Source organism: Physeter macrocephalus, chromosome 16 (assembly GCF_002837175.3).
Source record: "Physeter macrocephalus isolate SW-GA chromosome 16, ASM283717v5, whole genome shotgun sequence".
In the NCBI taxonomy this organism is placed as follows: Eukaryota; Metazoa; Chordata; class Mammalia; order Artiodactyla; family Physeteridae; genus Physeter; species Physeter macrocephalus.
Genome location: NC_041229.1, coordinates 37,644,211 through 37,664,043, shown reverse-complemented (window position 1 = coordinate 37,664,043; position 19,833 = coordinate 37,644,211). Strand labels below are relative to the sequence as shown.

General features: G+C 36.1%; 1 protein-coding gene across 9 annotated transcripts in view; it reads right to left on the bottom strand.

Moving 5' to 3' along the window:
- MTMR2 (myotubularin related protein 2) overlaps nt 1–19,833 on the bottom strand; it is a 105,369-nt gene that overhangs the window by 58,356 nt on the left and 27,180 nt on the right. For all 9 annotated transcript variants that reach the window (XM_007101863.4, XM_007101862.4, XM_007101859.4 and 6 more), the window contains one exon: nt 7,428–7,533. In XM_007101863.4, the coding sequence (XP_007101925.2) occupies nt 7,428–7,533 (106 nt within the window). The remainder of the gene's footprint in view (nt 1–7,427; nt 7,534–19,833) is intronic.

Below are 19,833 nucleotides of genomic sequence, written 5' to 3'. Positions count from 1 at the left end.
TAATAATCTCTATATATGTTTCTATTATAATTATTTGGCTCTTTTTACAAAAACTCTTAACAGAGTTAATTCAGAGCTTTTATTCTTTTAAGGCTTAAAGGGGTTAATAATATCTGCAATATAATCTGCAAATCACATCAAAATAATTACAAACCCAATAAACATGCTGTAGACTATTCAACAGTATAGCATCTAAGACCCTACTTACTATAGCTTAGCCAACTGCTGACATCATGAACTTGTGGTGAGTAGAGTTGAAGAGCTTTTACTCTGATACCCAATCTTATAACTGTAAAAGTTCTACGTAAAACTTTTAAGGAAGGTTTTTTGTGTACCAAATACTATAAGTAATGGTGACAGTAGTAGAGGCACTGGTGATTTTTATTTTTTCCTTAATCCTATTTCTATTTTCCACAAACTGGTATACTGTATTACTTTTATAATAAAAAAAAAACTCTCAAGGTTATTATAAAAGATACGAAATTTTACAAATATGAGTCAGGTAATTTTGTTGAGAAAAGTTTCAATAAAATGGAAATCATGAGGGTGTGGTCTGAAGTCATTTCTCTATTAAGCATGGAAATGAGATAACTGTGAACATTTTCAAGTGTGATGAAGGAACTGAATTAGTGACTGTCTCTCTTCCAAATTTTCCTCATATAACTTCTTCAAAGTTTTTTCAACATTGTTCTCTCTCTGATTTTTATCTAAATATCTCCCATCAGAAAAAAAAAGATCATAATGAGCTAGAAGGGTCAGAGATGGGACTGAGTCTATGATAAATGGGCTGACCATGATTTGCTTCACTGAAGAGCAGAAGTACATTCCAGATATGTGAGCAAGTGATCATGAATGGAAGTGAGAATGAGCACATATTGTGTAAGGGACTAAAAGAAGAATCCCTATCTATCGGGGTGGGATTACACTTGGGGACGGTTAGAGATACAGTGTGATAGCTGTAATGGGATCAAACACACAGAACCCTGAACACAAGGCTTAGAAGTCTGCACTCACTACTGTAAGAAACGGGGATCCCCTTGAAGAATTTTTAAACAGGCTATCACATATGAAAGTGATGTCAGAGGAAGATTAGCCTTATGGTAGTGCATTAGCTGCATCAGACAAAGACAAGCCTATCAGACATAAGAACTAGGGGACTGTTAACAATGGAAAGTAAAGGGGAAATGAGCATTTTTCAAAAGATATGACATTCTGTTAAAAGAGAAAGTAACCTCGTATTTCGCATTCTCTTCAACTGATTAGTCAAAACACTTTTCCTGGGTAGCTTCCACATTCGAAATATGGAGTTCTAAGGATACAAGACAGGACAACAGATATATCTTATCTGTATATATCTTATAGTAGATTCTCTTTTTCTTTCCAGAATGTTTATTTTTCTTTAAATTCTTGTTTTTGTAAATGCCAAGTTTTTTCTTTAAGTATGTTTAAATGTAGTAGTACTTTATTTACTTATAATGTAAACTGCTTTAGAATGTTCTGCCCTTTCTGCTCCCAAGGTATACCTTTGTCATAGTACCTATCACATAATAATCATGGATTTGCTTACCTCTTTTTCCACTGTACATATAGATTTTTCTTAAGTCTTCTGTATATACAATCATTTATAAATAATAAAAGTTTTGTTTCTTCCTTTCATTTCTTATATTATTTATTCTTTTCCTATTTTACTAGTTAGGACTTCTAGCATAATGTAGAATAAAAGTGGTGACAGAAATCATCATCATGTTTCTAAGTTTAAAGGAAATGCTTCTAACATCTTCCCATTAAGTATGAGGCTTACTGTGGAGTTTTGGTGGGTATCCTTTATTTCGCTAAGATGTTCTTTTCAATTCCTAGGCTCTCAAGAGTTGATGTTGGTATGAGGGGTGGTGGTATTAATCATAATAAGTGCTAACTTCAATCAGTTTTTGCTCTGGCTATTGAAATAATTATGTATAATAGACACTGTTCTCTGTTTACCTAACATCTGCTCTATGAGACTTAACTCATTCCAACTAGATTTGCATACTTACAGAATATGTCAATATTACATTCATGTACACACTCTAGATAAGAAATAATCCAATTTTCTCTGACCTTTGGTTCATAAAGAAATATGAACAATATGACACACATTTTGAAAGGATAATCACACTTGCTTGATTTAAGCCCATTAAATATTTCAAGGGCAGATGGTTAAGAACAAAACCCAAAATATTGTTAACTTTTATCTCATATATATTTATGTATACATAAACTATATAAATACATAAATATATATATATTCTGAGATCAAACAGGCCTTCTAAAATAGAGATAAAAAACACAGAATACAATTTCATTTTAATATTTGAGTTTGAATTGTAGACAAACATCCGTATAAGTGCCATATCACAGGCATCAACAAAGGAAAGGGGATACTGTGTAGCCTGACTTTTAACTTATCTTTTAATCACCACCATTTAAGGAACATACTTTGCTTAAAGCCCAATGCTATACTAATTACTATTTATTACTATTTATTTTATTTATTACTATTACTAATTACTATTTATACTATTACATAGTATAAATACTATACTAATTAAAATTTATACTATTTATAAATAAATAGAGTTGTGCATTTGAATTTTAAAATCCTGTATTTCATGGGACTTTGGTTGATTTATTTGCTCACTGAAGACTAAACACAAGTTCTCTAGGTTCACTGTCAAACTTTAAAAATGTGTTCTTATTAAAGAAAGTCTGATTTTTAAAATTGCTAATTTATTTTAAAATAATTTATTAAAAATTCTATATGAAAGAATTTTAAGTTTTTTAAATGAAATTAAATAAGCTGCACTACCAAGTGAAGAACAAATGAAGCAAAGAGAAAACACTAATGTTACTGAGGATTCAATTTATCAAGCCTAAGTTTGTGCTCAACTTTTTAGAAATACATCTACTGGATTAAATCGGTATATGACTTTTTCCACAACAAACAAGGCTCACAGGGTGAAAAAGTACCACAAATAGAATTCCACCTGAGTAAATACAAGTTCAAGATATCTAGAATAGTCCACTACCCCCAATGATTTTCCATTCTGCTTTACTGATGTAGGAGCAAAGAATCTTGCTTGACTAAGAAATTCATAACAGAAGCTTTCACAGCTGTTACTCCACTACAACACTAAACTTTCAGGAAAGTGTCACTTCATGGTGCCTGCAGCAGAAAACCTATACAATTTGACTTAATATTTTTAATGAAGCAGGATTAGCTTTTCAATGCATTATGTTCTTTACACTTCTATTTAAAAGTTGTTACTAACAGAGCTTCTAAAATGTTGAGGCTCAGGGCAGAGATAAACAGTGAGGCTATGTGGAGAACTCAAAGCCTAGAGGTTAACCAACTTCAAATCATCTGTGAATGATGATGTTCAAACTACCATACCAAACCCCTCATCTCATAAATAGAGCTAAACCATGGTCAAAGAACAACATAGCTGTCTGCAGTTCGTTGCACCTATAATTTACTAGAACACTACCATTTTATAGCCACTAAAGGTATACATAATCAAAGCAGAACATCATCAACTAACAAAATTGAGAAGGGGGAGAGATCAGATATTATTAGAAAAACCATCTTTTATGATTAATTAGAAAAGCAATTCTCATTAAGGAATATTGAAAACTGCTATTTCTACCTCAAAAATGTGTTAAAGTTATTCCTTTTAATTAAGAAAATCGCACTTCACATTTGAAAAAACTTAGCGACAAAATCATGGGAGAATAGTCTCTCTGGATAATGTGCTGTACAGGAATATGACCAATCTGAGACCAAATATCAATAAAAGGGCAACACCTAGCTGTGTGCCTTTAAGCACATGATTTAATTCAGCTCTTCTGAATATCAGGTTGCTCTTTGTCAAACGGGGTAGTGATATCTGTCTCACAGGATTGTTGTGAAAGTTAAATGAGATAAGGCGTGTATAAATATTCATCCAGGTAGCACACTACATTTTTTTCAATTATTAGAAGCATGTTTTTCCTCCACCCTACACATACATTTGAAATCAGGCTGCATTTTTTAAATGATATTAAATGTTACTCATTCATTTCCCTTCCACAACTGAAAAAAAGACTGTGATTCAAGTAAAGATTACATCTAATAATCAAGGATATCTTTTAAAATGAGGAAACAGGAAAACAGTCAGCCTAAGCATATTAGTTTCCTTTTTTCTCTGTCCTTTCAGGCACTCTACTGTGGAAAGTACGGTTAACCTTTGGTTGCCCAAAACCATCTTCTCCTTAATTTAACATTTAACAATTGTCTCTTTATTTGTCTATTAAAAATTATCTGAGGGTCCCACAAAGTTGAGAAAGATGCTGAATTGACAAGGCACTAATGGGGACAATTCATGAAGTCATGGACCTGATGTATAAATTTAACAGATTCCCTTAGTATCCTAGTGCTAAGAGAGGCAATAATTCAGGACATTTTTGTGTCTAATGTAAAACCTGAAGGGACAACAGCATAAAATAAGACTAGTCCAGACAAACTTACATATATGATCACCACACTCATTATCTCCAAATAGGATGTATGCAAATGACTTTTTGCTTCAGAAGGAGAATAAAAGTACTTTGTTACCTTTTTTGGGGAAGGGAGGGAGGGAGAGAGGAAGGAAGGAAGGGAGGGAGCACATAGTGCCCAGATCTTGGTTTCTAATACCATTCTCCAATAAAAGAAATCTGGCTCCCTGAGAAATGGATGATGATTCTAGGACTGGGGCAGGAAGTATCAAGATGAGCTTGGAGTATCTTGCAGTGACAGAAAGTAAGGAAGAGCTAATAAACAAACAACAAACAAGAAAATCAACAACAATAGCAAAACACCATAATGATGGGAGTATGTCAAAGGGACACAAGATCTGACTGAAAGAAATCCCAATCTGGAGCTGGAACAATTTGAGCAACAAAGTAGTACTGGACTGTAATATATAAAATAAATATCCATGAGTCTATACTGATATAAATAAATGATTGCATAAATCAATTAATGAGGGAGAAGAGACAAATCTCTCATGCAAAAGAAATAAAAGGTGTTCCACTCTAACAAGGTAGAGTCTGGGCTCCTTAAGCATGGACTGTGCATAGTTACTTCCTTTCAAAGAGTACAGTATAAGGATAAGAAGGGGAAAAAAGAGTATTTTATAGGGAAAGAACCTAACACTACCTCAACCAAGTGATTAATGTTAACACCAACAGTGACAAATCATGTTGATAGTATGTACCTTTGATATGATATGATGAAAATGGCTCTTCACCTCTGTGGTCTTCTTCCCCAAAAGACATAATCCCAGTCTCATAATGGGTAAAACATCACACATTCTACAAAGTATCTGACCAGTGCTCTTCAAAACTAACAGGGTCATGAAAAACAGAAAGTCTGAAAACCTGTCACAGCCAAGAGGTGCCGTGCCTAAGGAGACATGACTACTAAATGCAGTGTGGTATCCTGGATGGACCATGGAACAAAAAGAAGGACATTAGGTAAAAACTAAGGATATGTGAATAAAGCATTGATTTTAGTTAATAATAATGCATCAACACTGGTTCATTAATTTTGACAAACATACCATACTAATGTAAGATATTAATAATAGGGGAAACTGGATGTCAAGTATCTGGGAACTCTGTAGTATCTTTGCAATTTTTCTGTAAATCTAAACCTGTTCTAAAATTAAAATTTTATCTAATAAAAATAAGAAATAAATTATAATATTTAATCTGCAGATTAACATTATGACCCTTATTTTGTCCCAATGTAAGCCAGTCACTCTTATTATGGTATACATGACATCCTGAGGAAATAAAGGGGGTCTGCACACAGAGAAGCTGACAGTGGAGGCCTCCTTTCAGCATCCTACAATGTACTGCAATTCACACCCATGCCTAGTTAAGTAGTTTAACTAAGCTAACCCTCACAAGAATACACACATGGTTTAACATATTTTAGGCAAGAAACAGCAGCTAAAATATAACATTAATAATATAAGCACAGGCTAGAAATAAAAGCGGCATTTCTCCCATTCCTGAGTTCTTTATCAGTCACAAGAAGTTAAAAACGATGATCATTTTAAATCTTAATGATGTTTTTAAGATTTTAATAAAATCTGACCAGAAGTAGGCCAAAAAATTTCAAAATTATCAAGAGGCCTAGAGGCCTTTAATGTATTTTTATTAATCTAATGACTAAACCAAGGTTAGATACATATATCAAATATGTATTTTTAAATAGTAATAAATTAATGAAAGGCAACAGTGGACTTATATCCACTATTATTAATGATAAACTCTGCCCTAAATGTATGCTGTGCTTCAAGATAACAGCTAATGATATTATGAGGCCTTTTTAACCAGCACAACATATATTCAGATTATAAAGATAACTGTTTATCATCTGTAGCAATGTTTAAAGTCCTGCTATACCCAATTTAGTATTTTATGACATTTCACAAGAGATAATGGCAAATATGCAGAAGCCTTTACACACACTTCTAACCTGTCTTCTTACATTTGTTGGATTCTGGTTTTGAAAATGAAATACATGAAAAAGATATATTCTCAACAGCAAATTACTTCATTAATGAGAACAATGTTTTAGTTAAAATTGTGAAAGTATAACCAATGAGAAGGCAGTCACTTGATCAGAATAAAAAGATTTTGAGGTAAGGTTTAAATGTTATCACTACATATGAAATTCATTTTCCCCATCATTCATAGACAAGCAGCAGAACAAAAGCAGATGAATCCAAAAATGTACAAAGTGCTACAGGATATCACTGATATGGTTAATTTCATAGCAACAAGACCTTTAATAAATAGAGGAATACCTACATACTATAATGAGGTATGTAGCAACTAGAGCACAGTATTTAAGTGACTTAGCTCCAGAACTGGACTACATGAGCTGTAATACTGAAAAATTTATTAGCTATGAGACCCTGGACATGTTATTTAATCTCTGAGTTACTGTCATCTGTAGAATGGTAGTAATAATAATTTCTACCTCACAGAATTGCTAAAAGTATTACAAGAGATATTTCATTAGAGCACTTAGTACTTACCATACTTGGCACATGGTAAGTACTCAAAAAATATTAGCTATTATTGGGAGTAAAGCATTATGGGAGTATTCATGAAAATCTTTTATATCACAACAAAATTCATTAATTATCTTAAAGATATCAAACCCAGAGATGAATTACACATTTTTCTTTTACAAATAAATAAGAATGGCCTGTTCTGGGATATTACCTAAAGACTCAGATCTTTGAGACTTCCATCAGCGTCTCCTTCTTATTTAGCTAAAGGTTATATTGATAGTGTGGCCACAAACAGCTAACAGAAAATACTTCACTAGAACTTAGAAACAGTATACGTACCCTCAAATCAGGAGAAAAGTTCTCTGCAGAAGTTGATATGGAATCCGATGATACAACAGAAGCTGATTTTGTATGCACTGAATTCTCTGAATGAGAAGTGGAAGCACTACAAGATACAAAAGCACAGTGTTTGAAAAATGGGCGTGTTAAAAACCAATTTCAGAAATTTTATTAACTATAACTATTATTTCTTAAAACTTCCACTGCCAACAAGTCCTACTTTGCCTATTCAATCTTACCTCCAAATACTGATAAACTGCAAGCTCTATTGGTAAGAATAGGGCTAAGTATTATTACCATCCACATTCCCTCTGGACTAGCTTCCCCAGTACTCATGAATACGCTCCAGGTTAATTCTTCCTTTTTATCCAACCATCCATTTATTCATCCAATGATCAGGCTAATGTGCAAAACCATTACACCAGGCACTATGATTTGGAGATAAATATGGCAAAACCCTCATGTTCATAAAGCTCACAAGCTTGTGAAAGAGACAGACAAGTAGATAATGGTGCAATGTGATAACTCTACATACACACACACACACACGCACATGGGGTGGGGTGAGGGCAGAAAGAGAGAGAGAAAGAGAAAGAGAAAGAAGGACTATGATTACAAACTTGGAGAAAAGAAAAGAAAGCACCTAACTCTACCCAGGAAAGTTCTGGGAAGACATCACAGAGGAGGTGATATCTGAACTGAGTCTTGAACGATAGGAAACTGTCAGGCTGACAAACAAGTAAGGGAATTCCAAAAACAAACAAAAAACACTACAGAAGTATAGAATTATCAAAGAGCACAGAACACTTGAGAAACTACAAATAGTTCAACAGTTCTGGATGAGCAGAAGATGGAAAGATGAGCCTGTCTTTGTACCTTGTACCTTTCCACCAAACCAAATTCTATATTTTTAACAGGCCTGTCTTAAATATCCACTTCTTCCTTTACAATAAGTAATCACACTCTAGAGTTACTTTTATTCTCTTAAATTCTTATAGAACTTTTGATACCTGATCACATACTGCCTTTTACTGTTTACTGATCTCAGGTATGTAAATTTAGTTTCACCAACTAAAATTTAAATACCCCAAGAGGGAGGACCGTGTCTTTATTTTCCTTAAAATCGACTTCAGAGCCTGTGTATACACTTAACATGTATTATGTTTCTTAAATTCAAAAATACAGGACTTCCCTGGAGGTCCAGTGGTTAAGACTCCACGTTTCCACTGCAGGGGCCATGGGTTCAATCCCTGGTCAGGGAACTGAGATCCTACATGCCCTGTGGCCAAAAATACAGTGACAGTATACCTATGCCACAAACTGAAATGATTTACATCATTTCCTTTTATCAGTAAAACAAATTTTTAATTATTTAAGGAAGAAAAATCAATGGTAGAAAAATCTCAGACACTTTTAATTGAAACTTAAAGTTCTAATAAAAAAATATATTTTTCTAAAGTTTCATTCCCAACATATAAAAAGTCTCCCTCACATGAAAAGTCAAAACTTTTTCATTAGATTCTGATGGAATAATCCACCTTGAGGTTGTGAAAATATTTAAGAACCATATTTTTATTTTAAAATTTGTCCATCATAAACCTGTGTATAATGATTACTAAACTATTTTTATAATGTGAAAATCATCTCCCCTCAAAAAACTGTCAGTTCATTTTTTAATTGTTTTTTTCAGCTTTATTGAGGTTTGATTACTAAAAATTGTATATATTTTAGGTGTACAACATGTTTTGACATATGTATACACTGTGAAATGATCACCACAATTAAGCTAACTGAAACATCCATCACCTCACATAGTTACCTTTCTTTTTCTGGTGAGAGAATTTGAGATCTACTGTCTTGGCAGTTTCAAGTATACAATACCGTATTACTAACTATAGTCACCGTGCTATGTATTAGGTACCCAGAACTTAATTTATAACTGAAAACTTGTCCCTTTTGATCAGTATGTCTACTTTTTCCCTCTTCAGATAGGATTTGAAAACATTTTCTCTCTCAGTAGGTCACTTTTTCATTTTGTTTATTTTTTTCTTTTGTTATAGGGACACTTCGTTTTTGATGTAGTCCCAATAGTTTATTTTTGCTTTTGTTGCCTGAACTATTGGTGTCAAATCCCAGAAACCATTCTCAAGACCAACACCAAAGAGCTTTTTCCCTATGTTTTCCTCTAGGCGTGTAACAGACTCAGGTCTTACTTTTAAATGTTTAATCCATTTTGTGTTGATTTTTGTGTGTGATGTAATACAAGAGTCCAATTTCATCGTTTTGCATGTGGATATCCATTTTCACCAACACCATTTATTGAAGAGTCTATCATTTCCCCACTGTGCATTCCTGGTGCCCTTTCAAAGGCAAGTTGACCGTATACATGTGTGGTTCTATTTCTGGGCTCTCTATTCTGTTCTAATGTCTATGTGTCTATTTTCTTATGCTGGTACCATATTGCTTTGATAACTATAGCTTTGTAATACAGTTTGAAGTTAGGAAGTATGATGCCTCCAGCTTTGTTCTTTGGGCTCAAGATTGCTTTAGCTAGTTCAGGTTTTGTGTGGTTCCATACTGACTTTAGAGTTGTTTTTCTATCTGTGAAAAATGCCATCAGAATTTTTATGTAGAATGCATTGAATCTGTAGATCACTTTGGGCAGCAGTGACATTTTAACAAGATTAATTCTTCCAATCCATTAACATAGGATAACTTTCTATTGATTTGTGTCTTCTTCAATTTCTTCCATAGTTTTATAGTTTTCTTCGTACAGGTCTTTTACCGCCTTGGTTAATTTAACTCCTTAGTATTTTATTCTTGTTGATGTTATTGCAATGAATTTGTTTTCTTAATGTCTTTTTTGGAAGTTCGTTGCTAGCATATAGAAACAACTGATTTCTGCATGTTGATTTTGTATCCTGCAACTTAACCTGAATTTGCTTATTAGTTTTAACAGTTCTTTTGATAGAGTTTTTAGTGTTCCATGTGTAAGATCATGCTATCTACAATATGTTTTTATATATTTATACAATGTGAAAACCATCTCCCCCAAAATAAACTGTCACTTCACTTAAATGAATGAAAATGGCATTCCAGTGTGAACACTTCAAAATTGTTTTTTCAAATACAAACATCTCTTTATTTTATTAACTATTTCAAAGTATAATTGTATAATTTTTTTTGTATCAAAGAATCTATATTATACAAAGGAGCAGTCATAAGAATTCTATTATCTAGTGTTATAATGCAAGGAAAGAGAAATTGATAGGCTGAGAATGATTTCTTCCTTTTTTCCTGTACCAATTTCTGAGTAATTAAATTCCATGTGCATTAAAATAACAAGTAAAATAGACAAACTTTAGGCACAGTACTCTAACAGATATTGTTTGCTGCCTGCTCCATATATATACACACCCCTTTCTTTCCCAACTTTAGTGAGGACAGTTTGTGGCCAGCCCAAGATGACATGCTTGTTTTTGGCTCCCTTGTGTCTAGGAAACAATGTGACACAATTTTGGCCAATGAGATTTAAGGGGTGGTTTATTAATTGTTATGGAAGCCTCTTATTTTCTTAATAAAGGAGAGCAGAAATAGCAAGGCGGTCCTTAACCTTTCCTACTTTCTCTTGCCTGGACCAAGAACGTAAAGCTTGGATATACTGTGGCCATCCTGTAAACATGAGCAAATGCTGGCTTGCGAAGGACACAAAAGAGCATAAAGTCCTTTCCTGGTGAGCAGCTGAATCTACACCAACAACTCCCTACTTTGGGAATTCTGGTTATGTAAAATAAATGAAGTCAATTTTTAAAATCACTAATGGAGTTTTCTATTCTGTATAGCCAAACACAATTCTAAGTGTTACAGCAATCAACACCTCAAAAAGTCTATTTTGAACCAGCTGAAATGCATGGTACTATTTTTTATGTATATGACCTTCTGGGAAAACAGAAAAAACATGTAAAGGCAATAAAACACAATTTGGAATTATGGGTAGTGTATACCTAAAAATAATATTATCAATAGGAATATTATAGCATGTACCATTAAGACACCAAATAGTTCTTTAGAGCCAAAGTATGAAATAAACAAATCTAAGAGAAATAAAATAACAAACAAAACCAGGTCTTGCAACTAATACTTTGCAGTCTCAAAGAATCAGTCTTTCAAGCAAAAGTGTGGAAAACAGCCTTTAATTATTAACTTCTCTTTTCAGATACACATAAACATGGGTATATATTGTGATCTACACTGTTGTATTTAAATAAGCGCTAAAAGGTTTTAAACTCCAGGCAGGCAACGAGGGGCTGGAGGGGACAAGGGTGGGAATACTTGTGATTATAGCAAACACAAATACACACACCACCACCACCACCACCACCAGAACTCCTGAAAGTTCTGGTATAAACATGAAGTGGCTACTCAGACTGAAGGTGGCCACAGAATGCAGTTCTTTTTCAGCAGTTATTTTTCTCCTGTCATATGGGCTCTATGCATGCTTCTGATCACCATGGCTACTACAATAATACAAGCTAATTTCCACTGCTCTCTTCCATTTCCCCACTGCTCATCTTGAGGTCAAGCTCTCTATGTTGACCTTTTATGAACTGTTCCACAAACAAGCTCTGTATTTCCCTGAATTCATACCTTTGCTCATGCCATTCCAAAAAGAATGCCCATTTATCCCAATCTATTTATTAACATCCTACTTACGCTTTAAGACCCGGTTAAAAGGCTAGCTTTTCCAAGAAACCTTCCCCAGGTCTTCCAGCTGGAACAAAACTCTCAGTCGACAACACTTCTGCCTATACTCTAAAATGGCACTTAACACTTTCCACATTAGACTAGAGCTCTTTGGTTACACAGCCTCCTCCTTTTTAAATTATAAACTGCTAGAGAATAAGAATCTTGTAATTGGCAAGGCATTTGAACTCCGAGCAAAGATTGCAGTCTGCTAATCTCATTAAGTAACCAATGACACTTTGGTTTTCCTAGGCCCATAAACTTCACTACATAAATTTCAATCCAAACATTCCTGTTATCCTTGTCATCCTGAACTTCTTCAAAAATGCCAGACCTTCTAGTCCGACTATGTGTTTTCTCCATCCATTTTCCCTGCCCAAGTCTTCCTTCAGCTCCTAACTTTTCCTAACCTTTATACTAGACTTTTTACTCCATACTGAATAAATTCTCTTACATCTTCAACCAAATTCTCCCCTCCACCTCTTTGCTTCAACTGAGATCTCCTTCCAGGAATCCACTTCACTGCAGCCTTTTCTAAAGAAAACTTTCTTGTCCCACATCTTAAAAGCCCAAAGGTGAAGCCAGCATTTCCCCAGCTCCTTTCTCATGCTTCTACACTAGTATTACTTTTCCATCTTCATATATAAAAGCCTTCTTCCTCTGAGATTCATGGGATTTGGGTATAAAACCTCTCTGTAACTATCATCCACTCGCCTTTTAATTACTCCTCCTCACTCAGTAAGAACTTTCTAATCTGGCTCACTTTCTTCTCTAAAGCTTCTTTCTACTCCAAAGCTTCTTTCTACTCCAAAAGTGCCTTCATCATGGGAATTTTAATGCCCATAAGGGCAAACTAGCAACAATCTAGCTCAAAATTCCTCACTTCTACATCCCTCATTTATATCCCCACCTTAGCAATGTGTTTCTGTAGTCACACACTGTACTTTATCATTTCTGGAAACTACCCAGCCTTTGTAATCTTAAACTTAAGGAAACCAATACCTGACCACAGATGCTATTCTTTCCAAATATCTCACTTTCTTAACTTTCCCTTCATCTAATCTTCAACCTAGTGGTGACAACTCATCCCTCAACTCCTCCATTTGTCATTATTATCCTTCATGCTTTACTGCTCTTTCTATCCCCCTTCACTTCCTTCCCCATCCAACCTGGAATACACAGTAACATTTTATACTCTCTCTCACCAAACACTCAGTATGCTGATATCCTTATCCACTGACCACCACTTCCCTAACTAATCCCTAAATTCAGATCAATATATTGAATAACTATCTACCTTCTCCTGTGCTAATGGAATAAATCTTCACATTGGGGCCATTTAAAACTCATGGTTAGAAAATATTAGCTAGGCCCTGGGCAGTGCTCAGCAACACTCTCACTTACCAAGTGATTTTTCTAAACCATCATTATCTTTTCCCCAAGCCAATCACATCCAATCAATCCAAAGTCCCGTAGAGTCTACCTCCCTATCATCTCTTGAATGCATCCTTTTTTCTATCCTAATTTTTACTGTTTTAGCTCAACACCTCTTCCCTCAACTACTCATCCAATATATCATCCCAAACTAATACCAAAGTGATCTTTCAAAAACAGATCTGATCCTATCATTCCTCTGCTTAAAACTTTTTTCTAAATTGAGATATAACAGACATATAACATTATATTAGTTTCAGGTGTACAGCATAATGATTCCATGTTTGTATATATTATGAAATAATCACAGTGAAGTACTGTTAACATCCATCACCGTGCATATTTACAATTTTTCTTCCAATAAAAACTTTTTTTTAAAATAAATTTATTTATTTAGTTAGTTATTTACTTATTGGCTGCATTGGGTCTCCGTTGCTGTGCACAGGCTTTCTCTAGTTGCAGCGAGCAGGGGCTACTCTTTGTTGCGGTGTGCGGGCTTCTCATTGTAGTGGCTTCTCTAGTTACGGAGCACAGGCTCTAGGCGTGCGGGCTTCAGTAGTTGTGGCTCGCGGGCTCTAGAGCGCAGGCTCAGTAGTTGTGGCGCACGGGCTTAGTTGCTCCGCGGCATGTGGGATCTTCCCACACCAGGGCTCGAACCTATGTCCCCTGCATTGGCAGGCGGATTCTTAATCACTGCGCCACCAGGGAAGTCTCTGATGAGAACTTTTAAGATCAACTCTCTTAGCAACTCTCAACTATACAATACAGTATTATTAGCTATAGTCACCATGCTGTACATCACATCCCCATGACTTTATTTCATAACCAGAAGTACTTTGACCACCTTCGCATTTCACCCGTTCCCTCCTACCCTAATCCCCTGCCTCTGGCAACCACCAATCTGTTCTATGTGAGTTCGGTTTTTGTTTTTCAGATTCCACATATAAGTGAGATCATACAGTATTTGTCTTCCTCTGACTTATTTCATTTAGCATAATGCCCTCAAGATCCACCCATGTTGTTGCAAATGACAAGATTTCCTTCTTTTTATGGCTAAATAATATCCTGTTGTGTGTGTGTGTGTGTGTGTGTGTGTGTGTGTGTGTGTGTAGCACATTTTCTTTATCAATTCATCCATCAGCGGACCCTTAGGTTGCTTCCATATTTTGGTTATTGGAAATAAGGCTGCAATGAACATGAGGGTGCACATATCTTTTTGAGTTAGTGTTTTCGTTTTTCTCAGATAAATATCCAGAAGTTGAATTGCTGGATCATACAGTAGTTCTATTTTTAATTGTTCTATTTTTAATTTTTTGAGGAACCTCCATCCTGTTTCCCATAGCGACTGTACCACTTTATATGCCGACCTACAGTCTACCAGGGCTCCCTTTTCTTCACATACTCACCAACACTTGTGATGTTTTGTCTTTTTGACAAGAGCCATTCTAACAGGTGTGAGGTGATATCTCATTGTGGTTTTAACTTGCATTCCCTGCTTAAATCTTCAGTGATTACTCACTGCCTATAGAATTGAGCCCAAACTCCTTAGCACAACACTTGAAGTCTTCCATGATCTGGCCTTTGTTCTACATATCTAGCTGGAGCTCTTATTCACCTGAACCCGTTGGGAATGGCTTGCAGATTCTCTAAGTTCTTTAGCTATTTCATGCATCTGCACCTTTGCTAATCCTGCTGCCTTTGCCTCTCGTCCTTCGTACATTTCCATGCCCTCTTTGCCCCTATCCATCCTGTAAACATGACTACTTCTTCCTTCACTGTACACTGTACATATTTCTATCATAATACCTGTAACATTGTATTTTATTTACTCATCTATGAGCCCCTCTTCTCAGACACTGTTATTGTTTACTATTCCAAGATCCTTCACCACAGATCGCTTCCCTATCTTGCTCACAATAAAATACGTAAAGCGTCTAAAAAAAAAGTAGCATGTAGCACCACGTGTAAGTATCAATATTAGCTGTAATTATTTATGACAAATGAGTGTTACTACACAGAAATTACCCCACCCCAAGTAAGATTAGCTGCATAAATTTAAAAATTATAATGGCAAAGTTGCTGTTTCACCTCTCATTAATACTATTTTCAGCTGTGACATATTACAAGTCAGAATACAAATGTCCCCTAGTGACTGTACCCACAGATTTACTGGGGGGGTGGAGGGGACAGCAAGAACTACAATTAAAGACCTGGTATTCACAAAATAAGGAATTATGTCTTTTGGACAACATTATGTTAGAAGTATTAGAAAAATGAATATTTTTCCCACTATAAGGGCATGTGTGTTGGCACTGTGAACGCCAATTTAAAAATGAAGTCTGGGGCTTCCCTGGTGGCGCAGTGGTTGAGAGTCCGCCTGCCGATGCAGGGGATACGGGTTCGTGCCCCGGTCCGGGAGGATCCCACATGCCGCGGAGCGGCTGGACCCGTGAGCCATGGCCGCTGAGCCTGCACATCCAGAGCCTGTGCTCCGCAACAGAAGAGGCCACAACAGTGAGAGGGCCACTTACCATAAAAAAATAAAAATAAAAATGAAGTCTGTCGTTGCCATGAACTGATGGTGCCCCCTCCCCAAATTCTTACAATGAAGCTCACTGTGAGCCCCAAAGTGATTATAATTGGTGACAGGGCTTTTAGGAGATAATTAAAGTTAAATGAAGTCATAAGGGTGGGGTATAAGTTAAGATCGATAGGATTAGTGGCCTTATAAGAAGAGGAAGACAGAAAGCCTATCATTGCCCCCATCCCTACCTGACTCTGCAAGCACACACCAGGAAAGGCCATGTAAGAAAACAGCAAGAAGACAGCCACCTGAAAGCCAGTCAAAGAGAGTCCTCACTGAGAACTGAATCGTCCAGCACCTTGATCCCAGACTTCCCAGCCTCTAAAACTGTGAGAAATAAATTTCTGTTGTTTAAGCCACAAGTCTATAGTATTGCTTTGTATGCAAGCCTGAGCTGACTAATACAGTCATAGAGAATAAAAGTCATCAAAGGAGTTTTTCTTGGATATACTGATAGAAGTGAAAGATTTCCAATTTGAAATTGATAATATAAAATTAATTTTTTCTATACAAAAAAAGCTCAAAAGTTCTAAAAAGTACTAAAAAGGACATGGCAGTCCTACCAGAAGAGACCTAATTATGTCATCAGAAATAACCTTTCTCTGGGAAAAATATGAGTAAAAATTAATGTTCATGTTGCCTATTATGTTTTCCACAGAACTACCTTTCCCGAAAGTGTTCACCCCAACTTGATAGACACTCCAACTGCATGAAGTCATTTCCATCAAGAAACAGTTTATATTATCTTTTCTTCTTCCCTTCCTTTCTTTCACATTGAATATGGTTTTTATTTCCCATTTTCATGTCTCACTCTAGCTCAATACACTTTTGCTGAAAAAAGCTGGAATCATCTCATAACTGGATTCACTCAGGGATGTTAGTCTCTTCACTTTCTAATATATAATATTCAAATCTACAAAAATAATGTTCTTCAAGCATCACTCCAACAATCCTATAGCACCTGTATTTATTATGATGAAAGTGCATATACTGGTACCCAATTGCCTCCAAATCAAATTAAATCTCGTAATAGCTTTCAGAGTGCCAAGGCTCTCCACCATACCTACTTCTAGCTCCAGTTTACATTTCACTCCAGCCAGACAAACCCGTTCCTTGCCCCTGGTCATGAGAATCAGACTCTTCTCTGTTTCCACTCCTAATAGCTTTTAATTTAGTCTCCAAACTGTCTTCTCTTCTGACCAACTCTGGTTTTTAACCACCTCAAACTTATCTTGAAGGTGCATTTTCCACAATAAACCAGTCCTAAGTTATGCTTACTGATTCCTTTCAATAAGTCTAGTCATTCCAACACCTGTGCATTTGTATTCAGTTATGTTTACATTGATGTACTGTTTATACTGATTCATTTTTGTCTATATTGATTCACTGTATAATGCACATATACCTTTAAAAAATTTTTAACAATTACCAAACCCTGACTATGTACAAAATACTAGATTACAGGGCTTCCCTGGTGGCGCAGTGGTTGCGCGTCCGCCTGCCGATGCAGGGGAACCGGGTTCGCACCCCGGTCTGGGAGGATCCCACATGCCGCGGAGCGGCTGGGCCCGTGAGCCATGGCCGCTGAGCCTGCGCGTCCGGAGCCTGTGCTCCGCAACGGGAGAGGCCACAACAGAGGGAGGCCCGCATACCACCAAAAAAAAAAAAAAAAAAAAAAAAATACTAGATTACAGAACAGCCTCTGCCCTTGAGATTTCAGCCCGATAAGAGACATTATACCACATAAGCATATTAATAATATGAGAGGTACAAACAAGGGCCAGGAGAAAAAACTCAAAGGAAATGGTAATAATTTGAGGATTAGAGAAAAGAAGAAATACATTAAGTTGAACCATTTGAAATTGCTGTTTTGTAGGTAAATGGTCAAATATCAACTATTCCACATGGCTCGATGTGTTCAAATGAAGGAGAAAGAAATTCAGCTGGCCCTTTAAGGAAGGACTACAAGGCACAGATCAAGGCTTTGCAAATCACAAGCACCCCCGCCCATCCCCCCCCACACACACACACACACACACACACACACACACACACACACACACACAGAGAAATTTTTTAAAAGAGTTTTAGAAAGTATAGGGCGTATTTTGTGAATAATAAGTCACTGACTCAAACAAAATAGATAAAAGGCCTGGTACCAGAACACTGAGAATCCTAACTGCCAGGATTAAAACCTTGCTAGGAAAAGGCAAGGGATTCACAATGAGAAACCACTCCACACCCTCTAGGGTGGCTAAAATCAAAAAGACAATAACAAGCGTTAGCAAAATTGTGGAGAAACTGGAACCCTCATGCATTGCTGATGGGAATGTTAGATGGTATAGCCACTTTGGAAATCAGTCTTGCAGTTCCTTAAAAGGTGAAATGGAGTTACCAAATGACATAGCAATTCCACTCCTAAACATATATCCAGGACAAATGAAAACATGCCTACTTAAAAAACTATACAAATGTACACGGATGTTCACAGCAGCATTATTCATAATAGCCAAAAAGTTAAAATGCACCATGCCATCCCCCTGCTTGAAATCCTTCCATGGCTCCCCACTGCTCTTACTTACCTTAGCCTCAAGTAGCTACATGACCTGCCCCTGCCTCCTTCTCCAGCCTCCTCTTGTACATCTCTCTCTCTCTCCTTGCTCTTCTGTCCAACCACAGTGGCCTTCTTTGAGATCCTTAAATAAGCTGGCACCTCTGCAGGGAGCCTAGTTCTGCAAAACTCCCTGACTAGTTCCTCTAAGACTACAAACTTTAAGAAGGAAGAACTGTCAGTTTTGCTCGCCATTCTATTCCTAAGACCTAGCATGGTACCTGGTATAGAACAGGCACTCGAGAAATACTGCTCAAACTAATTAATGAGTGAAAAAATGAGAATGATCAAAAGATTGAATTATTCTAATCAAATTCATCAGAGGCCATGACTAGAACATAAGACAAAATGAAAAAGAAATGTGGCAAAGGGGGGCTGGGGGGGCAGAACAAGGCAGGGGAAGATAAACAGAAAGTTTCATTTTCCTTCTGGAGCTCCTGTGCATATGTTACTTTATATACCATATATAGTATTCCATTTCCATTGAAAAATTTCTTAGGACATTGGAGCAAATATTTTGTTAAAGAGGCTATGTCTTAAGTGAATGACAAATAATCCTTAAACAACTGGTGGGAATTGTTTTTTGACTGTTATTTCTACTGGAATGATTAAAGAAAAAGTTGGGAATTAAGAAACAAGGATACTTAACAGCAGTATCCATGGCCAAGTGACTTAATCCCCACTCCCCATTACAGTTTCATTATCTGTGAAAAGTACCAATTAGACTATTTTAATGGTTAGCTTTTTGATGGTCAGATACCTCTTTGAAAAATCTCATGAAAGCTATTCCCTGAATTGTTTACAATGTCAGGGACTTTAAGGTTAAGAACCGTGGCCTAGATAATTCCTTTTAGTTCTAACATTCCAGAGCTTCAGAAATGAGTATTCTGCCTTTTGAAATGGTCACACAATATCTAGATAAATACTGAAAAATTAAACTGATTGTCCAAAAGGTATATGTGTATGTAAGTGTATATATACGTATGTTTTTTCTAATTAGGTAATCACAGTCTTGAATATGAAGTAAAGACTCA